At 35.1% G+C, this 22,871-nt stretch overlaps 2 protein-coding genes and 1 long non-coding RNA gene across 7 annotated transcripts; 1 reads left to right on the plus strand and 2 right to left on the minus strand.

Annotated features, from left to right (window-relative positions):
• Positions 1-14: 14 nt before the first annotated feature.
• LOC109582347 (uncharacterized) lies at positions 15-11,948 on the minus strand. 5 transcript variants are annotated; one of them, XM_019997013.1, is made up of 20 exons: positions 11,800-11,948; positions 11,686-11,754; positions 11,382-11,531; positions 11,196-11,312; positions 10,032-10,625; positions 9,420-9,591; positions 8,662-8,809; positions 7,791-7,995; positions 7,085-7,188; positions 6,696-6,819; positions 6,129-6,226; positions 5,762-5,948; positions 4,277-5,131; positions 3,476-3,543; positions 3,120-3,389; positions 2,627-2,738; positions 2,347-2,409; positions 1,783-1,983; positions 492-614; positions 15-357 (listed from the first exon to the last, which is right to left on the minus strand). In XM_019997013.1, exons 3-20 carry the CDS (start codon positions 11,515-11,517, stop codon positions 113-115), a joined length of 3,822 nt encoding a protein of 1,273 aa, XP_019852572.1. In that variant the 5' UTR covers positions 11,518-11,531; positions 11,686-11,754; positions 11,800-11,948; the 3' UTR covers positions 15-112. The 5 variants fall into 5 exon arrangements, with proteins under 5 accessions (XP_019852572.1, XP_019852574.1, XP_019852573.1 ...); XM_019997015.1 differs by having other exon boundaries at positions 3,476-3,487; positions 3,518-3,543; positions 11,686-11,948; XM_019997014.1 differs by having other exon boundaries at positions 3,476-3,540; positions 11,686-11,948.
• Positions 11,949-11,955: 7 nt separating this feature from the next.
• On the plus strand, positions 11,956-14,825 carry LOC100640708 (uncharacterized protein F21D5.5-like). Its single transcript, XM_003386866.2, has 4 exons — positions 11,956-12,237; positions 12,324-13,071; positions 13,568-14,097; positions 14,497-14,825. Exons 1-4 carry the CDS (start codon positions 12,109-12,111, stop codon positions 14,674-14,676), a joined length of 1,587 nt encoding a protein of 528 aa, XP_003386914.1. The 5' UTR covers positions 11,956-12,108; the 3' UTR covers positions 14,677-14,825.
• Positions 14,826-14,939: 114 nt separating this feature from the next.
• LOC109582348 (uncharacterized) lies at positions 14,940-16,787 on the minus strand. The gene is made up of 2 exons (XR_002185051.1): positions 16,637-16,787; positions 14,940-15,036 (listed from the first exon to the last, which is right to left on the minus strand). It is a non-coding gene; the product is annotated as an uncharacterized LOC109582348 (long non-coding RNA).
• Positions 16,788-22,871: the final 6,084 nt, after the last annotated feature.

A 22,871-nucleotide genomic window follows, 5' to 3' on the forward strand; every position in this document is an offset into this window, starting at 1 on the left:
TTAATTTTAAAATATTCAATGATAATATGCAACTCCTTATAAAGAAAAATAATGATGATAATAATAATAACATGGAGTAACATAATTAATGGTTAATGATTATAGCATGCATTTACACAGGAGAAATATCATACAGGTCGGTATATGCGTTTAATTTTTCTTCCAGTTCCTTCAACATGTCTGGACACACTTCCATTGTATGTGATGCAGCTTCCTCTCTTTCTTTGAGATCCTTCAGCTCTTGATCATACTTTTCAGCCTTTAGTATCAGAATATCGAGTTGAGCTTTGAGGTCTGCCTCTAAACTCTCTTTTGAAGATTTATCATTGAGAAAGCTCTGACACTCTTCCTCAGCAGCTGAAAGAGAGAGAGAAGGAGAGAAACAGAGAGAGGGAGAGATAAATAAAGAGAGAGAATGATGGAGGGCGGGATAAAGAGAAAGAAGAATCACGTAAAATAGTACACATTTAATTATTATTGATTTTTCAAACCTTCTAGTTCCTCTTCTGCTGGATACAGCATTTGGCGTAACTCTTCTTCTTTCTCTGAGAGTGTTGGGAGCAATTCTTCACCTAATCCCAGCAACACTAGGTTCTGTGCAAACTTTAGTAAGTCTTAAAAAAAAATTTAAAAAAATCAACAATACAATCTGCAAATGAAAACTGCAATAAGAAAGAGAACATATTTGGAACATAATTTTTCCAGTAAACTACGTGTACATATGTACATGTATGTAGCATAGCCAACAGCTTATAATTTTGGTATGATTAAAGAATTGTACTGATTAATGAAAAAATTGACAAAATTTTGAAACAGAATCAGCGAGACTCTACGCATTATTGAATCTTCAAATCAAGCATGATTATGGCAGGGTTTTTCACATGATTTTGGCATAATAGTACAAAGTGCATTATAGTGTATTTCGTCAAAAATGTTTCTAAAAGAATTCTCAATTTTTATAAATTTTTTTCAATATATATACATGTACATGCTCTTATGTTGTGTAGCAAGTTTGCTGATCAAAATTCGATTTTTTTTTACAAATTTTAAAAGCTACTAAAAATCATGTCTTTGGCCAAATTTCGCCAAAAAAGACTAGGAGAGAATTCTTCATTTTAATACTTTTCCTAATACATGTACATATACATGTACATGTCCTAATATTTTGCTGCAAGTTTGAGCTGATTCCAATCAAAATTATTTTTTAAGAATTTTTAAAGTTACTAAAAATTGGGCCAAAGACCAAAGGCTAAAGCCTTTGTTTTTTAGCTAAATTTTTTCAAAAATGGCTAAGAAAAAATTCTCAATTTTTATATTTTCTGATAACATACATGTATACATGTACATGTTCTTATGATGTGTAGAAGGTTTGAGCTGATTCTGATCAAATTTAGATTTTTAATGAATTTTTAAAGGCACTCAATATAGTACTTTACTGTTTAGCATGCTTTGTAGGGAAGCCCTAGCTGCTTATTATTAATACATGTCTATTTTTAAGTTTAAATTTTATCATCTTACTTCATTGGACAGGCAATATTACACTGCCATATAGTGGTTTTTTAGGATAACAAATTTTGCCAATTTTGCAGATTTTTAAGATTTGCAAAATTAAATTTCTTAGAAATCAATTTAATACGGGACAAGATGAGAATAGTAGAAATTCGTAAAAATTAATTTCATGAACCTCTAGAAACAGGTCATTGGTGAAAATTACTATCCTAAAAAACCACTATGTGGTACTACATATACATGTACATATGAATGCATTTGTATTGTACTTACTATCTGGGTCATTAATATCTGACTGCTGCTTATCCTTCACACTAGAAGTTGTGGTTGCATGTTTTCCATTATTAGTAGTACCAGTAGTTGATGAATATAGTGGAGTAGCACTGTATAGGTCACCACACCGCCCACACTTGAATCGACTATACTGCCTCACACGATGACACCTTATACAAGTTATAGGTGCTCTATCGCTAGCTAAGAAAAGTTGAGAAAATGTAAATATACATGTACATGTACAGTGTATACATATACATACAGTACATGCAGGGATTCATACACAACTTTCTTGTAGGGCAGGGCATGCTGCAAATTAACAATAACATAGCATATTATTAGTGGATTTTTATTTTGTAATATTACGCCAATCAAGTGAAAGCCAATGATGGCATAAAATATTATACACTTGATATCAATTGTGTGTTGTAATGAACATTACAGTGAATTACATCAAGTGTTAACCCATTTATTTATACCCAGACCATTTTAGGGAGGGGATCCAGGTTTCCCACACCCCGTCTGAATTCTTGTACATGTACATGTGTTAATGAATGAGTATACCTGCTTTTTTGAACTGTTTAGTTGTCATTCCTAGTCTACCACTCTCATTAGAAGTTCTGAATACTGAGAGAGTAGAAAGAGAGAGAGAGAGAGAGAGAGAGAGAGAGAGAGAGAGAGAGAGAGAGAGAGAGAGAGCAGAGAGAGAGAGAGAGAGAGAGAGAGAGAGAGAGAGAGTAGAGAGAGAGAGAGAGAGAGAGAGAGAATAGAGAGAGATCATCATTTAATATGTACACATACACAGGCACTACATGTATGATACATGTACATGTACGTTACATACTTCTTCCTCCTACTACCCATTTAGTTGCAGTTGGTGGAAGAGCAGTCCCACATTTAAAGCACTCTGTACTGTGACTGTGATTGGGTCTGTTACACTGAGGACAGGGTCTACCCTATAAAGAGAGAAGATACATGTACAGTAAATCAATGAGGTTTCCAAATGCTATAAAGACCGCTACATGATAGCCATGCAAAAATAGTACTAACTAACCACTTCTTAAATACATGGGCACTTTTTGGGCAGGGGCTTCTATTTCAGGGTTCTGTCTCCTTAATTTAGTTGTATATACCGGTACATTTACATTTACATGTACATGTACATGTAACTACTAGTCTTTTAATAGTAAACATTTGAGAAAGGTTTCAAGTACTTGTATAACCCAGTACATTATACATGTACACAAATGTATGTACATGTACATGTATGGGTTCCAGTACATATACATTGCCAAGGGTTCTTGTACATATGTTTTGAATTTCAAGGGTTCCTGTACCTGTATTGGTGCTTTACATTGTTGACACTTCTTTGCTTTTCTCGGATTGATCCCCCCACACTCCATACAGTTCCTTGATGATGATATATTCCCACTGTACAGTGTCTTTGTTACTAACGAACTGCTAGACTCAGTTGATTTGGAGGGGAACATGCTCTTCAGTGCAGCAGTTCTTATTGGAGGAGCTGAGAAGCTACCAGCAGGTAACTTTGGGTGATCATCAGAATCACCAGACGAATCGGATTGTGAGTCCGACTTTTCATCAGCTACCTAAGACATCAATTATAATAAATATTGTAACACTAATTTGAGATAACACTAAATTGAGATAACACTGATTTGAGATATCAACTAACATTGGGATGAGCATCAAGTCTTGGTACTTCAAATCTCGGTACATCAAGTCTTGGTACTTTTAAACCTACATACAAATACATGTATGCTCTTATGTCAAAGATTTCTGATCATAATTTATTTTAAAGTATCATTAAATTGTGTATTACATGTACATGTATATACATTGTAAATTATGCAATTTAATTGAAAAAGTTTAAAGAATTTCTACACAATACTGCATTTGTATTCTTCTATCAATAATAGAGCATGGTAATGTATTGTTGGGAATCTGCAAAACCTCTTATTACAACCAATGCTTTTGTTAATCTACAATCCACAAAAAGGAAAAAAAGCCCTTCAAGCAATACATGTACCTTAGAGTGACTTTTACTAAATTTTGCAATCTTAGCACATTGCAGATTTTGCAGGTATTAAAAATTAAAATTAAGACATCGATACTAATAGTTACATGGCATAATTAATAACTGCAGGTATTAATAATCGCAATTTTTAACCTAAACACTAAATTTGCAATTAATAGTACCTGTATTTATAAGTAACCTTGTAGTACATGTACATGTACATAATACTACTTGGTCTGTGTATGTCTGTGAATTATAGCAAGTATGAATCCATGTATTAAATTTATGCAAACTATAGGGAGTAGAAGGATTTCCCCCTTTCCCACCCCTCCTCCTGTATGACACACTGTGTACATGTACGTGTATCCAAATACAGTAAATGACTAAATGTATATGACTACATGACATGTACATATGTACATGCATGTACAATACATGTGATACTAATTGGTATCTTACTGGTTTGCTTCTGTACCACTGGTGACAGGCTGGCAGTTGGAGTCGAGGACGAGAGTTTAGTTCTATCAAGAGCAGCACCACACTGAGTGCACTTAGAACATAAAGTATAATTAATGGACCCACAAACAGGGCAGGGATAACCGACGAGAAATATACCGCAATCTTCGCACCTCTTCTTAGAAGAAGCATAACTCCGACCACAGGAATAGCATTTACGCTTCCCGTGGGACACAGGAGCAAAGATTGAAGTGGGAGAAGTTGTAGCTGAAGCGGCAGCAGCCAAACGATGATTCTTCATACTTATCTTTTTTGCTAAACTCTGGAGTGTGGAGGTGTTTTTGTACGAGAGACGATTATTAGAAGAAGTGGGGGGAGTAGAAGGAGGAGGAAGGGACTCGGATTCTGTCACAAGATCTGATATACTTGTATCAATACGGTCTCTTGGATAAGACACGACAAATTTCTCTTCGGTGTTAGTGAAATCTCTAAACACGTCTGGCTCCAATGGTTCGACTGATAGTGCATTGTTAATAAAGAGATCATAAAATACCTGAGGTATTTTAACATCATACGAAGAAACAAGTCTCTCCATTTCTGATATACGCAGCAACCCACAGACAGGGGATGAACTGGGTAGGGCACCCAGTCTTATTAGGCCCTGTCTTATGAATGAAGGTGCTCGGATGCTCTTTACTCCGAGTTTTCTCATTCTCATTTTGAAGTTCATTCGAGTCACGAGATGCTTGAAAAGGACTTCGTATATTTGATAGAGACCGATGTAGTTGATGTTCCTTGCACTCGTGAATACGGCAATTTTGTGCTCGCCCCATTTGACCTGAAATAACACACCTTCATCTGGAAAATAAAGAATAAAAAAAATCTCTCTAGCTCTAATCTCCTACATGTAGTTCTCGGGTTCTGGTTTTTATAGATACATGTACATGTATACCTGGCATTACCTTCACAATTCACATGTACATGTAAATACTACTGGAGTCCAAATTCTTTAAAAATTGGAGCTTAAATTGCTTATATTAGGCAAAATCCCAACAAAGTTGCTATACATTGTAGCTACACTGTATACAATTCAGTATTTGCATAGACCTTGCGAATTGGCAGTTGTACATGTACATGTACATGCAGGTGAGCTGTTACTAGCAGTTTAATGTGACAACAAAATATACTGTAGGAACACAAACTACACACATAAATTTATTACACTATGGAACCGGGCCAAACCATGCTGAACCAGGCTGAGCTGGCCCTGCTGTACTAACCATGCTGGCCTGGTTTGGCCCAGCTCACTTCAGCTCAGTTTGGTTACTGTTTACACTATCAAATGAAACTGTGCTGGCCCACTTTAAACAGGACTGGCTCAGTTAAAGAAGCTAGTGTAAACATAGTATTAGACAATCCCTTTAAAGTTTATGATTGGTAATTGTACATGTACTATAATTATGGTTTGCTATACATGATGCCACTAACCAGTATTAAGCATGGCTCCTGCTAGTGTTACATCAGGATGAGAGGCAACATCAGGTCTAACTGACAGAGGTGTCTTTAATGGAGACCCTATAACACTCCCTCCTCCTCCTCTTCTATGAGGGGAGGACTGAGGAGGTGTCTTCACTGGTGAGTTAATGAGGTATCTCTGTATCTCTTCTTCAGCAACCTGTTAATGGAAAAATATCATTATGATAATAATTATTCCACTATTATCATATAAATACATGTATATGTACTATGTACATGTACAATGTACAGTATGTATCTTAACATCAAACAAAATTATTCATTAGTAGTTTAAGGATAGATATTACATAGTGGTAGAAGGTAATTCAGGTTTCCTTACATATTTGTGACATTCTCCTACTACAGCTGGTGGTATAAATATGGCTGCTTCTTTAGCTAATTTGATGACTCCACTCAATGGGATTAACTTGGAATAACCTAGGGAGAGAGAAGGGAAAGGGAAAGGAGATAAGAGAAAGGGAGAGAGGAATGGCGTTGGGAAAGAAGAGAAAGAAAAGGTGAAAGAAGAGGACAAACGACAAAGATATAAAAAGAACAGAGTTGTACATGTACAGTACATGTCAATTTCAATTACCCCTCTCTTTTACACTTTCCTCTCATACCTACATGTATACTCACACATACATGTACACATACATATGTACATTGTATTATACAGACATACTATACACAGCATTGAAATTTTGGGAAACGGAAGATCTAGGCTAAATGTGGAAGAACTAAAGCTAAAAGATGGGACCTAGTCCTACAATGTACATATAGACCAAACGTGGGAGATCAAAAGCTTCCTAATCTCATTCTAGATCTAACAGTGGCCATTACATGCATGTACATGTACAATTGTACATGTACTTCCATTTCACTCCTTTCTCTACAATCATTTTACCAGATGAAGGGTCAATGGATCCCCTAGCCCTCAGTGCATGAATCTGTAATGAAGTGGCTGGTACTGTTGGTACACCTAGTCTTGTCCTCTTTTGTAAACTGACCTGACTCCTTTGACTAAATATCTAAAATATAAATACAATATATCATTTTGATGTCACTTTGATGAATACTAATATTTATACATGCAAACAACAACATTGAAAAATAATAACAACAATTATTATTTTTCTAACATACACATGTACACATAACTTTATGCTTCCATGTTTTTAACAAAAAACTCTCCTACTTAAAACACATACTATAACTTCAAATCAATATTAAATTATTTTGTTGTCATTTTATGATAAATAGATAAATAAATAATAATCTTGTCTCTTCACTTACTTTAGCAACCAGTTCAGCAATGGCTACATAAGGTTCCCCAGAGGGCGGGGTCAGGAGAGTGATGCTCCTCCCATCACCCCAAGGAAGATAATTATAATCCAAATCTAAAATTAAAAAATGTACATTATATACATGTACATGTACATTGTAAGGTGGGTACTAATTTTGTAAAGGCTATTACCACTTACACATGTACATGTATACTAATTTTATTCAATTACATGTATCATACGTGTAGATGAACATGTACATGTACATAGCACCTTAATTAATATGTACACTGTACATACAGGGTACATGTACTTACTCGCTAAATTTGCTAAAATTATGTACATGTAAATGTAATGAGATGAAGGTATACATGTACATGTAAATCTAACTAAAACTAAAAGCAAAGAAAATCAAAAATGTACATGAACATGTGTAGGCTAAAATTAATGTATGAGAGCTCCTATCCTCCTCCTCTTGATCTACAATGTACCAGTGAGCGCCATATAGCAGGTAATTTTGGAGGGACTAAATTTTGGTGAATTGCTCAAGTTTAGTGATTGGCAAATTTTAATTTGGCAAAATTGTGGTCACAAGCCATTGAGCATGCGTATAATGACTCAATTTTTATTTTAATAAAAGGTATCAAAACACCAAATTTGCCAAATTTTATCCCTTCTAAAATTAGACGCTATAATGGTAATTAAGATAACATTACCTTGATCACTGAGTGGTGAGAGTCCAGAGTGTGAGGTCTTCCTCTCCTTCTTCTTATTAGTCCCAAGGTACAGTTTAGTTCCTGAGGGTGACATCATGTCATTGCTGGGTACTGGAGGAGTGGAGGATAGAGACTCTCCAGGAAGAGATGAGTATGAGTCACACTGATTGATAGAGGGATCATCCGGAACAACACGGGGAGGATACTAGAATAAAATATAATAATAATTTTTGAGCTATAAATGTAGACATTGTAATTACATGTACAAAACAACTCTGCAAGTTTGTGTCAAATCGTCAATCATCTTGACTTCGGAAATTGCCAGTTATTTTTACTTGTACATTCTACTTTGTGAAGTGCTAATTGAATTAATGTAATACAATGTAAATGCGGCTAGAAAATTGTGCCGTATAGCGGGTTTATTTCGAGAATAACAAATTTCACAGATTTCGCAAATTTTTAAGATTTGCAAAATTAAATTCCTTGAAAATCAATTTAATAAGGTATAAGATGGTAGAATAGTGCAAATTTGCGAAAATTAATTATGCAAACTTCCAGATACGGGTATTCGCAAAATTTATTATCCTTGAAATAAACCCAGTACTATACGGTATCAAGTACAAAACTGTATATGCAATAACAATTAATTTACAATTCATGTGTAGTAGTGACCAGAAGTGCTGTATAACGCAATGGTGATATTCTATTATACATGTACATGTATATTGTACAGCACTTACACAGTCACAATGCAATTAAGTATTGCGAACCTATTTAATAACTTAATAATAATAACTATTAATAGCTAACTATTATTAATACCTATCAATAACTTAATAAAAATGACTATTGTAGCTCAATAATAGCTTACTATTCCATTGCTGAGGTCAGTGAGGTACTGTGGTACTGAGAGGTTCCAGTGAGAGTACATCTTAATGACATCAACAGTTTTGTATATGATGACACGACATGCTTTAATACCAACTATACCCTCTGATTTTAAATGATTTAAAGCAGCCCTGGAATAAAACACAATAAAACAAATAATAATAATATAATACATAATACCAATAATAATGTACATGATATAATAATTATAATAATAGAACAACATTTCTCTATTTTTATTACATGTCAGATATACGTGTACAAGCTCTTATACTACATGTACACTGTATGTATTAAGTTTAAGCTGATTCTAACCAAAATTGAATTTTTCATAAATTTTAAATTTGCTCAAAAATTTGGAAAAATACCATGAAAATTTTTATGAAAAACGGTTAGGGGAGAATTCTTGGTTTTATTGTATTTTCTATGTGTTCATGCCTGATTTCAATCAAAACAGGAGTTTAAAATAAAATTTCATTACTTTCATTTCAGTTAATTAAAGTATATGTACATGTACATGTGTACATCAATAAATTTCCCAGTACTAGTAACAGTAAAATACACTTGTACATTTGCTTAGATCTGCACATGCAATCGAGTGCTACATGTACATGAACACATGTACATGAATGTGTATGTACAGCACATGTGTACATGTACAGTATGTACATAAAGGATATTGACCCAGGCCTCTACCTAGTACACATTCATGTATGCATGTACATGTACATGTAGATGTACTTTGAGGCGTATTCCAGTGGTATGTTCAATAATGATCTTAATGGAGCTACAATGTTCTGATTTGCCTGAGGTAGTATTGATTGTATTTCTGTGTTTAATATGTAATAGATTCCTTGCTGATATACCAGTGATAATGTTACCCCATTAGGAAATTGAAGATATTTCACTTCACCTAAAAACAAAACAAAATAATTTCACATGTACATGTACATGTACATGTACAGTACATTGTACTTGATCCATTTTCCTTTCTCTCTCCCTCACTCCTCTTCCACATAACATAAAAGCATACATGTACATTGTATATAAATGTATAAAAAATTATAAATTTTGGTAAAATTTGGCCAGCAACCATGCATGTACATGTACTAAAAACTTAGGCACAATCTTCAAGCAACTTTGAAAATTTGAAAAAGCCTAGCTGTGTGTTTATATACCAGTACTTCTATTTTTGAAATAAACAGGGGAAACCTGGAGACATAGTACATTTACATGTACATGTACATGTACACATAGGCCAAATATAAGAGATTATGAACACCCTCGAGTTCTATATACTGTACATGTACATGTACACATTCTACATGTACTTGAATCATTCACATAACTGACCAGTCTTATCATTATCAGTATCATTATCATCTCCATTACGAGGACTGTCTTCAGAGTATCTCTCATTACCAATCATACTCATGGCAAGACTAGCATTAATCTGACCAGGGGAGAGGACAGGAGGAGTCGTGAGCCCCTTATCCTTTGAGAAGTAATTAGAAGAGTGGGCGGGAGGGGTTGAGAGATGAGAATTAACAGAGGCAAGGGCAGGCTGCGAAGGGACGACTTGAGAATTATAAGTTTTCAGGATATCGGCAGGATTAGACTTAGAATTGATTTGAGCAAAATCGGATAAATTCCTTGGAGGTTTCTGCTTATAGTACGTACAGAGCCTGATGAAATCAACGATTGTTAAGTAGTGAGAGCGAGCAGTGATAGGTAGTTGGAGCTTCTTGAGGACATTAATATGGCTCTCGGGTAGGGCAATACTTTTAGCTCCTATTTTAGGTATCCTGTTAGAGACGGCATTACGAGTGAGGCCAGGGACCACGCGGTTGTAGACGTTGGTCATTGGTACCAGAGTGTCTCCATTGATACGAGTGATGAGATCAACGTGAGTGGAGCCCCAGTGGTAGGAATATAAACATATTGTCTCTATAGGGAAATAGAAAAAGTGAAACAATTACATGTGTTTATATAAGAGCATTACAGAGTACTGAGACATTATCCTCTACATGTACAATGTGTAATTGAGGGTTTCAATTGAAATTAGAAAAATTAAAATTTTTGAAAAAGTGCCCTATACAGTATAATGGCATTTTGTCAAATTTAGGAGCAACTATAGGATGAACTGACAAGAACCTGCATAAGTAGTAGTATGCCAAAATCCAGTGGAAAAGCATGGTGCAATTAAAATAATTTATTGTTATTGCTTGGCTTCTAACACAAACATGCACACATAAAGATATTATACAAGTATTAGCTGATTATTATCATGGGAATTTGAATGGATTGACCAAAATACATGTAAATGTGTCAAACATGCTTTTCATTTACATGTATTTGTGCTGAATTATTCAAAGAAAAAAATCCACCAAAATTTATACACACATAAAAAATTACCAGCAATACAGCATCATTATCATTGACTAGTACATGCAGAAACTATTTGTATCCATTTATTATTATATATTATACATGCATGTACATGCATATGCTACCAACCTGGTGGAATTTTTGCATCCATCTTTCCCACGAATGTCAATCCTTTGAAATCCTCTTCACACAAATAAAACTCTTTCTTTAATGAGTAAGAAGTAGTCTTTGGAGTAGTAGGTGTGGCTACAATTAATAAAAACAATAAAGAATAGATTACTTGACAAAATGTACAGCTATTACAAAGAGGCTTACAGGCTTTGCTTTCATCATAAGAGCTGTCAATAACAAGATTACCAGGACTGCTGAAATCATCATCATCACTGTCTTCAGGTGTCTTCTCTCCCCAATTGAACCTTGACCTCTCTATTGGCCCATGCCCTGTCGCCATTTCTATCTCTTAATCTATGAAAATGATACCATTATGAATAAAACTAGTGAATAATAATTCAAGCCAATTCATGAGTGTATGATATCAAATAGCTAGAGGAGGTTTGGTCACATGACTACAAAGTGGCAGCCATTTTGTCTGTCTGTGTACATACCTACCTACACTTACCCACTTCTATAGCCTTTTTTGCCAGTAACTTCTCTTTCTCTCTTTAGAGATCTGATTATAATTCATGAACTAGGACAAGGAGGGATGAGAGGGTAAAGAGGAGACCTTGCCCACCTTCCACCATGTGCCTGTTACCAGTGACACCTAAACATGTCCACTGTATGCCCTCCCCCACTCTCTCTTGTCATCAAAATGGTGGTCATAACAATGTATCATTTTAGACTGTCATTTATGTATCTCTCTATAACGGCGGGTAATGTATATTGTCACCTTTGACTCCTTTAGGATCAAACTGTTAAGAGACAAGAGAGCGAACGAGAATATTGTAAGAGAGAGAAGTATTGATGGGTGACATAATGCACCCATTCATTTTGTCACCCGTCGATAAATTAATTAACTAAGTTGTTATTATTCATAACAGAAATGGAGTACTACTGTCAATTGATCTCTTCAAGTTCGTCTCAAAACAGTAGCTCCTCTCCTCCTGTCGAGCTTAGGCACAAAGAAACAGTTAGACTAGGTCGGGACGGAGCGACTGGTGGCACTGGACAAGTAAGTGCAAGTATAAAATCACCTCCCAGGGGCCAGGGCTCCCTGGCTTTGTTATCATGTCCTTTCATTTCGAGTTTCATTTGAAGGTTGAGGTTACAGCTGATATAGACTCTAAGGAAGTTCTTGTAAGACAGTTGAGTCCAGTGTGTTCATCAGTAGCAGGTGTTTTAGTATTGCAAAGAGAAGGAGAGACAGCAATCATAGGACCTGGAGCTAAACTAGAGCTAATGACAGAGAAGGATGCCCTACACATAAAGTATAACATATTTTTTGGGCAGAAGAAAGCTATAGAAGTAGCTAATACAAGACCTGGAGAGACTGAATATGCACAGGGAGATAGTGTGGTAGATATGTACACGTGTCGATGGGATTATTCTCAATCATTGCTAGTAATGGAGTATGGCCCACAGTCCCCATCACCACTAGTGGCTGCATTTGATCTTGATAGTACACTCATTAAAACGAGATCAGGTCGATTGCCGTTTAAAGCAGCTGGGCCTGACGATTGGACCTTTTGGATGCCATGTGTCCCTCATAAACTGCTGGCAGCTGAAGCATCAGGATACAGGATAGTTATATTCACTAATCAAGGTGGTATGAACTATGGTAACCCACCACTCTCTGAATTTAAACTGAAACTAGAATCAGTCATGAAAGAGTTAGGGAGAGCCTCAGTGCTATTGCTAGCATCATTGGAGGATGATGAGTATCGTAAACCAAGGACTAAAATGTGGGAGTATTTCATTGAATGTAAGAATGAAGGAGTGATGGTGGATATGAATGAAAGCTATTATGTAGGAGATGCTGCTGGTAGGCCAAAACATGTAAAGAAAGGTGAGTCTGCTTAATTAATAATTCAATCACTTTATGTGGATATTACGTATACATGTAGTTATGTTTTGTAGAAAGTTTGAGCTGATTCCAATGAAAATTTGATTTTTAACGAATATTTTAAGTTGCTTAAAAATCAGGCCAAAGTATAGCACAAGAATATTGGCCAAATTTCATCAAAATTCAAAAAGAGAGCATTCTTAGTTTATATGTGTAGTGTTACAGAAAATTTTGTAAAAAATGACTAAAAGAGATTTGATTTTTCTGATATACATGTACGTGTATAATACTGTATATGCATGGTTTTGTGTTATGTAGAAAGTTTTTGAGTCATAATAAAAATTTTTTATAAAGTTTTTGCTAATTACAAGAGAACACAGGTCATTGAATCCAGGGTATATGACATGTACATATACGTGTAACATTAAATGCATTATACATGTAACTCATGAGTATACACTAATTTTAGTCTTTTTATTTTTTATTCTTTTTGTTACAGATGGTAAAGCCGATTTCTCTTGCTCCGACCGAAAATTTGCTGCCAACATTAAAATTAACTTCAGTCTCCCGGAAGAGTTCTTTCTTGGAGAACCGACAAGCAGCGAGTTCTCATGGTACGGATTCAACCCACGAACATACACTCCAGGAGTAGAAGATGGACCCAGCTTAGAACCAAGAGGAACTCTAATCACTCGAGAGGCACAGGAAATTGTTGTTTTTGTGGGCCCACCTGCCGCTGGTAAAAGTCAATTTTACAAAGACTACATGAGGAGAGAAAGAAATAAAAGACATTATTCTCATGTTAGTAGAGACTTGCTGGGTAGTTGGCAGAAATGTGTCACTGAGTGTAGGGAAGGACTGGTTGCTGGTTACAGTGCAGTTATTGATAATACGAGTCCTGATATTGAGTCAAGGGGTCGGTATATTCAGTTAGGGTCTCAGTGTGGTGTCCCTGTACGCTGCTTCTGGTTCATGACGTCACTTGAGCATGCACTGCATAATAATCAGTACAGGAATCACTGCATAAAGGTATGGATTGTTATTATTATTATTTTACGTCTTTCTTAATGTCCATAAAATGTAAGAATTTAAAACATCTGTAACCATTTTCAGGAAAAATTACAAGCTACATGTACATTTACAAAATACATGCATTGTCTTAATTTGGCCAATATTTGAATACATGTACGTACATGGATGTCCATGTACTTTACAATTTTTCATTGGAATTGGCTCATATTGTAATTATAAGTTCATGTACTGTTCTTCTTTCTCCTTGCAAAACATCCTCCCTCTATTATGATTGTCTCTAAAGCTAATTTTAGCCAGACATCTTTGCCCTCCAATTTAACATTTAAATGTGTATGTACATGTACCTCAATCAAATTCTCATGTTCACTCTCTCTCCCTCCCTCTCTCCTCCATTAGCTTAAACTATATAAAGATGACATCAAGAAGATGGTCCCTGATTCTGCTCTAAGGTCATACAAGAGTAGGTTTGTTGAGCCATCACTCGCTGAGGGATTCAGTGAGATTGTCAAGATAAAAATATCTCTTCATTTTCCAAACAAAATGGCTGAGGATCTATACATGAAGTTTTGGGACTAGCAAAATAATTATATTCTTATTATTAATACAAAAATGTCAAAACTACTGCAAAACATATACATGTATAAATAATAATAATAATAATAATAATAATAATGGCATGTATTATTGTAATAATATAATTTACTTTTGTCCAATACATTAACACGTAAAGAGTGACGGTGACATTGTCCATCATTGAGAGAGAGAGAGACAGAGGGTTAAATTCTAAAAAATTTATTATTATTGTTTTTTTTCCATTGCATTATTTTCCGGAATTTTTCTTTGCTCTTCGTGCAAGGATTAGATTGTTAGTGTCCGCTACTTTCTTTATTTTTGATGGTTCATCAGCAACTCTCATTGTAGATGTGACATTTCATCCTATTAATAATAATAATAATAATAATAATAATAACTATTATTACTATTATTTTTTTTATACATTAATATTACTATTAATCTAATGGTAATAAATAATGTAACATTACTATTACATTATTTTTTCTGACTTTATTTCTGTTTTTAAACTACTATTGTCCTACTTGGTGTACTTTGGTTATAATAATAATAATAATAATAATAATAATAATAATAATAATAATAATAATAATAATGAGAAATAAAATAAATAATAACAATAGCTTCAAATCAAATTTTTAACCTTGCTACTATTTTTGATTATTGCTTACAAAATTTAAAAAATTCTCCTTCTGTAAAACATTACACAAGCCTTAACATGTACACTTTATGCATGTATAAACTGAATAGAAATAACAAAATAGGTACATGTACCACACATGTAATTACACATACTGTACATGTATAGATGTACAGGGTATATGTCACTAATGCATATTACTTTGTACATGTACAGACGTAGCAGGTAATTTTGGAGGGTTAGAAATTTTACAAATTTTGTTAAAATTAATTTTGATGATTAGAAGGTTTTAATTTGGCCATGTGCCATTGAGTTGGAAGTTTAATTGCCATCATCATAAAAATTGGGGGTGATTTTGGACTCATTTCTCGGAAAAAGTTTGCGTTATAGTACTGGGAAATTTTCAACAATTTTTAATGTTTAGAACTCGAAAATTATTTGCCAGAATCAGTTTAAATTTAATTTTCTACATAGCATAAGGTACATCAATGTGCATCAAAAAATGTAATAAAAATTGGGAGTTATTTTGGAGCCATTAAAAAAAACCAAGAACACTTTGGGTATTTTTCAGACTTAATAATTAAAAAAATTAAAGTCAGAATCAGCTCAAACTTTCTACACAGCATAATAAGGACACCAATATGCATCAGAAAATGTAATAAAAATTTCGGGTGATTTAAAACATGGACTATAGAGCTTTAGGTATTTTTCAAAACTTTTGGACATTTAAAAAATGACTGTAACTTGAAAATTCTATGTCAGAGTCAGCTTAAGCTTTCTACACAGCATATGAATAACAATATGCATTAGAAATGTAATATAAAATTTTGGGTGATTTTAAAGCCAATTTTCAAGTCAAAAAGCATGGGATTCAGGGTATTTTTTAATGGCCACAGCTCAAAAAAATTTTCAACTCAAACTTTCTACACAACATAAGTACATATTGATATGATTATCACAAATATTACAACTTGCTTAATTGGGTAATATCCAGTGGCGGAGCTGAACCCGGGCCCACACGGGCCTAGGCCCGGGCATCAAAGCTCTGTAATGAGATTCATTGGATGCAATGTAAACAATACCTTGCCTAAAGTTTAGATAAAGCAAACCACAAGCCTCACCAGAGTACTAACAAGTGCATACAGGTGCATATAAGCAATTAGCAAGCACTTTTCAAGTAAAATACCCAAATAAAAAGTTAGAAACTGGACACATCCACATCTGGGCCCGGGCATCAGTTTAGTTCCAGCTCCGCCACTGGTAATATCAATTTATGAAGTGAACCTTTTTTGTTACTGTGTAGGATATTATGAATAAACTTACAATTCAAGTACAAACTGTACAGTAATAGACTGGATCACTTATACAATAATCTAGAAATAAAATTGAAAATTAAAATTAAAAGTACAAACTCATTACGAAAGAGTCAGCGAGTTAAAACCTCGGTTAAAACTAAATTTAAGTTCATTATGATTATATCTGTGGGTGTGACTGGTAGATCTATGCTTTGCGTGGGTGTGATTCTGATCTGTTACGTTTAGGTTGATTCTGTGATAGATATGAGAGTAATGAATTTCCTGTACTCTGCTCTATGGTTTTGTTGAAATGGCTAGGAGAAGAAGAACAGGAATGCTGTCCTTAAGTGAGTGATATAGTCATGCGGGGGCCTGACTATGAGTGATATAACTTTCAATAAACTGCCCGTACTATTTGCTATAGAGAAGGAGAGACTAGCTGAGATACATGAGGAGCTACGGATCACTGGGTTTACTGAAGCCAAGTGGTTTGAGTTTGGACTGAAACTGGGTCTGAGTCTACAGACACTAGAGACGATTGAAGCTAATCACAGAGGAAATACTAGTCGTTGCTTGATGACTACATTGGACAAATGGCTCTCTAGAGCAGATAATGTAACTGGACCATTGTCTTGGATCACACTGGCTGATAGACTACGTAGAATTGGAGAAGTATCATCAGCTGAAAGAATCAGTAAATGTAAGTGATGAATATAATAATAATAATGTAATAATAATAATAATAATGTAGGTTTTTCTTTTTTTCTGTTGTGTAAATAATAATAATAATAATAATAATAATGCCCAGATGTGGTTGGGTCGGTCTTCCATTTTGTCCCCTGAGGTGGATGGCCAACTGTAGGACGTTTTGTTTCATTTTTATTTTATTGTCATTTTATTTTGTTATTATTTTATTATTATTGTTATTTTATTTTATTTTTCTATTTTTGGTTGGTCCCCATTTTTCGTTTCTATTTTTCTTCCCTTATGGGCTTTCCCTTTTTGTCTCTCTTGTCTCTCATAATAATAATAATAATAATAATAATAATAATAATAATAATAATAATAATAATATTCTGATTTGGCTACAAGATATATTACGGCGGCGTATGCTCCCTTTGAAGCATCACAAAATCCTTTTAGCTGATATGTGCAACTTTGCTCTCCCTGCATCTGGCTTAGATAATATCATGGTACCCAAACTGTTGATACTTTTGGTTTTGTTCATAATAATAGTTGTAGTAGTAGTAATAATAATAATAATAATAAGGCTGTGTCTAATGCTCCGGTAACCGTTAGATTTCAGTGATGCTAGAGCTCTGGTAGTCCGTTTTTCTCTGTAAAACAGCTTGTGCGCATGCTCAATAGTGCAAAATGGAACTTAGTCTTTTTATCAAGAAACACTAAACCCAAATTTTAAAAACTCTACAATCCTGGAGGCTAAGATGTACGAGAGGGTGCTTTATAGACCCCTTTAGGCGAGAATTAGTTAGTGATACCGTATATACAAAGAAATAATATTGAACGGATTTTTGTCCGCCATGTTTTACGTCAAAGTTATGCAGAGTTCCAATGGCTGATGTGCAAAGTAGAGCTGTTTTGCCAATAAAACTTTTGTTGTGCTGAACTCAGGACTATGAGAGGCTTCATATCAACTGTTCTTTACTATAGCAAGATATTTTGAAGACTTAAGAAGTCTGGGAGAGCCAGAACGATCAGTTCTTGACTCTTTGTCACAGCCCAAAGAGGAAAGCAGGCTCATACAACAAGAGTATTGCACTATACTTCCTAGGTTGGCTCTCTTGGCATCTTTCTTGACTCTAGAATAGTTTTTAGCTTCAAAATGTAGTGACCAAGATCTCCAGGACACAGAAAGCACTTGCTGCTTGACGTAAAACATGGTGGCCAATTATTGTATGTGGGCGTATACCGTAACTGAGATATAATGATATTCATTGCAAAATTAATGATATTCACAAGCTACTACTTCTCGCCGAAAGGGGTCTATAGGCCTTGGTGGATTTTATGAGAATAATAGGGCCCAAAAGCATAAGCATAATAGAGCTATAAAAGAAAATTTTGAAAACATGTATTGAGAAATGCAATAAACAGGCACTTGCACTCAATAAATTAACTGTTTTTATGTTTAAACAGCTACTATTGCTCACAATACTTTCAAGAGCTTCATAATTGAATTACTGGCTCACATTTTTGGGTGGGGCTAAGTTATTATAATGAAATTCATGGGCATAATTGTGGCTGATTGGTAGAACATAATAGAGCTGCTTCCTGAGAATTGCAGCATAGCATAATAGAGCAATTTTAGAGCATAATCTGCCAAATCCTAGTGCTCTGAAAACTAAACACTAAACCCCAATCCCAACCCTACGACCCCGGAGGCTAAGATGGACGAGAGGGTGTTTATTTCTTGACCTAAAAAAGCCAAAAAAGAAAAAAAGGAAAAAATTATTTTTAAAAAGAAAAAAAAATCAAAAACCATAGCATAGTTTCACTCAGTAATCCTGACCGGATTCGAACCACTGCTCTCATCTAGAGATGTCCCGATAATCGGATCGGCATATCAGATATCGGCTTATTGGCCTGCTTTTTTGTAGTATCGGTTATCGGTTTCTTTGCATGCATCTTGCAGATATAGCAACACATGGCCATATGCATGAGAATAAAGGGGCATGAGAATAAAGGGTTAATCAATTAATTTTAAGGCAATTATGTGAAATGTCAAAATGATTCTGTAACTGTAACTACTTGAAAATTAGTGAAGATACTAAATTGGGAAGTGTATAAATCACATTTTACATGCATAAACCTGTGCCTAGAAGGTAGAAAGGAAAATATCGGATCGGTATTAGTATCGGCCAGTAATGGCTATGTTAATATTGGAATATCGGCTAAAACCCATATCGATACATCTCTACTCTCATCCATGCAATCCACACAAGCCTCTCCACTTCACAACTACATGTATGACCCTGCTGCACCCATGTTGCTGGTTGTCATATTTATACTCGATTTCTTTAATAAATCAGTGTATTATTGATACTGGGGCATATCCCCAGTTTATACTATGGATGTGTGTTTATTGCCATACTAACTTTTGGTGTGCCAGCATAGATACTATAGAGCCTTCAGAAAAGTGTTCAAAGTGTTGAAATTCATTCATTTAGGTATACATTTGTGTATGGCACAGTCATAGTCTCATAAAATCAAATAAAAATACACGCATACTGGGTAGTCACAGCATTAGTGACGTCATTCATATAAGTTCATGTATATTGCACTTCCTGTTTCATATCCATGTGTGTTTGTAGTATCTATGGTGCCAGGGTGTTATATGCCCATGTTTATATATAGTACTGTTACTTAATTTGATAAAGTGGTTTGACAAGTAAGCCAATGAAGCCATAGATAAGAGTAGGGCACGGGCCAGATGCATTGTGACCATAGTAGTATACCTTAAGCCTACTATTATTTGTGTCTACTTATTTTAGCGAAATCAGTAAAAGTCATGTTTAGCGTTACTAATTTTAGCGTTTTTAACCAAATTAACTATCAATAATAACCATTGTAATGAATAATAATTATTTTGACGTATATTTAATTTAGTGGTTTAAGGCTCTCTAGCTAATATAGCTAAATTTAGTAGACGCTAAAAATAGTAGGCTTAAGGTATATTAGATATCTGCCTGTCGATCTGGCAGGTGTTACGGGCTTATAACACCCTTGAGAAAAGGTGGTCTCGGGCTACGCCCTCGACCACTTTTCTTGTTGGTGTTATATGCCCATAACACCCGCCAGACAGGTAGATATCCAATAATTATAATTAGGGGCGAAGCCACTATTACCGGAGCTCTAGCATCACAGACATCTAACGGTTACCGGAGCGTTAGACACTTTGTAATAATAATAATAATAATAATCGTATACTTGGGGCATGTCCTTCTCCTGGGGCTTGGCCCATGGCTTCTCTACCAATAGCATTGGGAGGGTTGGGCTTGTGTAGAGCTCAGTGTAATGATCTAGCAGCCTTCCTAGGGTCTATTTAGGCAGTTAAGTCCTAGTCTCGTGCAGCCAGAAATGTCAAAAAGGGGAATGGGTCTGGCTACACGAGACAAGTAAAGTCCCTGGTGGATGATCTGTGTTTGTAGTATCTATGGTGCCACGAGGCTTTCTCTTCCTTGTATACATGTACTTCAGCGTCTTTTGGCCTTCTCCACATTGCTGTGGGTCACTCTGATTGGTCTTCTTCAGTGACATGAATTTTATTGTTTATCAAAGATTTTTATCTCTGGCTATTGATCAGTCTTCCTACCAGTCTCTCCTCTCTACTGCTCCTGATGATTGTTCTTGAGCTTTGGCTTTGCTACATCAGTTCCTCACTCAGGAGACTGGTTACCAGACATGGGGTCAATTACATTAGAAAGTAATATATTACTATTACTATTAACTAGAAAAAAATTCTATTACTATTACAATTACATGTTTAGTAGATGTAAATGTAATATATTACTATTACTATTACTCCACTAATTTCATTATTACTATTACTATTACTGCATATGCATGACTAAATGTAATCTAATTATATTACGATTACATTATAATTTCAAATCAATTCTCTTTAAAGCAAATGACCATTACATTGTATACTTATAAGCTTCTCAAAAACAGTATCAGAAAGTCTGTATCGTTCCGGTCTAAAAAATTTCCCTCCTATACTGAATACCACTGGGCAGATGAACCTTTTGTCAGAGCAGACAGACTTGAATGCACATACATGTACCTGTACATGTACATTGAATACTTGTACAATAATGTATTACAATATGTACAATTACTATTATATTACTATTACTTAACTGTCTCCTACTATTACAATTACTATTACTTGGTTTTTTGATTCCTCCATTACTATTACTATTACAATTACTTCAAAACATGTAATCTTTACTATTACTATTACTATTATCTATTACTATTACCCCATGTCTGCTGGTTACCAGTTATACCATCTGATACGCTATGTCTCTGGTTTTATGATTTGGAGTTTCATTTCTGCCTTCTCTATTGGATGTGTCTAGTTCCCCTCATGACTGTCCTATATGTGAATTGATGGAGGACCATGCAGTAGGGTGTGGGGGGAATGGTGACGGAATTATTTGCCACAGTTCTCTTTGTGAGGTCATCTTCTCCTCTGCCCAAGCTACAGGTCTAGCCCCTCGTAGAGAAGTCCCTTCTGTACTTCTGGACTCATCATCTCATCCAGCTGACATATTTCTCCCTACCTTGTCCAGAGAAAAGCCCACAGCCTTTGATGTAACTGTGATATCTCCTCTTCAGCAACTTACATTATCTTCTTCTGCCTCTGCACAGGGAGCCGCTCTGTTGATTGCTGAGAGCCATAAATAAGCTGCTTATTCCTCCCTCTGTCGTTCTGTGGATATCTATTTTGTTCCCATAGCCATGGAAGCTCTTGGTTTTTGGGGAAAGGAGGCATTATCTATCATCTATTCTTTTGGTCAACTTCAAGGTCTGCACCTGGGTCTTGACCCTAAGGATACCACTCGCCACCTTTTTAAAGACTCTCGGTTGCTTTATGGAATTTACATGTATTTTATTTTATTTTAGCTCTCTGTTCCATTTAGCTTTTTACATGTAGGTTTTGTTTCTCTTTTGTCTTTCTTATGGGCTTTCCCTTTTTGTCTCTCTCTTTTGTGCTTCCTATTGTGTTTGTCTTTAGAATAATAATAATAATTATTATTATATTTGTACATGTATATGTATGTTAGGTAGTGACGAGATGGTATGAAATAAGATAAAAGAAAAAAATTCTTCCTTAAGCTCAACAATAATTTGTTGCTATACAATGATGTATTAGTGTACTAAAATGATACTACTACTAATAATGATATATTCTTTATTGATACAGTATCTGATCCAGCTAGTGGGTTATTTCAGCATTACAGTGTTAGGCTGTCAGTAGTGTCCATCAGTGAGGAGTCAGTTGATCTGTTATTTACAGAGGGACTGATATCAAATGAGACCAGGACTGGAGTGGAGAGTGTTGGGGGTTTCCTATTAGGAGACACACTGAGAGAAATACGGACTTCAATAACTGAAAATCATAACAAATTGAGAACATTAGGAGACATCTTACTGAAATCAGATGAAGCAAAGACTATAGGACAAGACATACTAAAAGAATGTGGTAATATAAACACACACATACATTGTATATTGGTTCA

The sequence above is a fragment of the Amphimedon queenslandica genome, unplaced genomic scaffold (assembly GCF_000090795.2).
Source record: "Amphimedon queenslandica unplaced genomic scaffold, v1.1 AMPQUscaffold_13389, whole genome shotgun sequence".
Taxonomy (NCBI): domain Eukaryota; kingdom Metazoa; phylum Porifera; class Demospongiae; order Haplosclerida; family Niphatidae; genus Amphimedon; species Amphimedon queenslandica.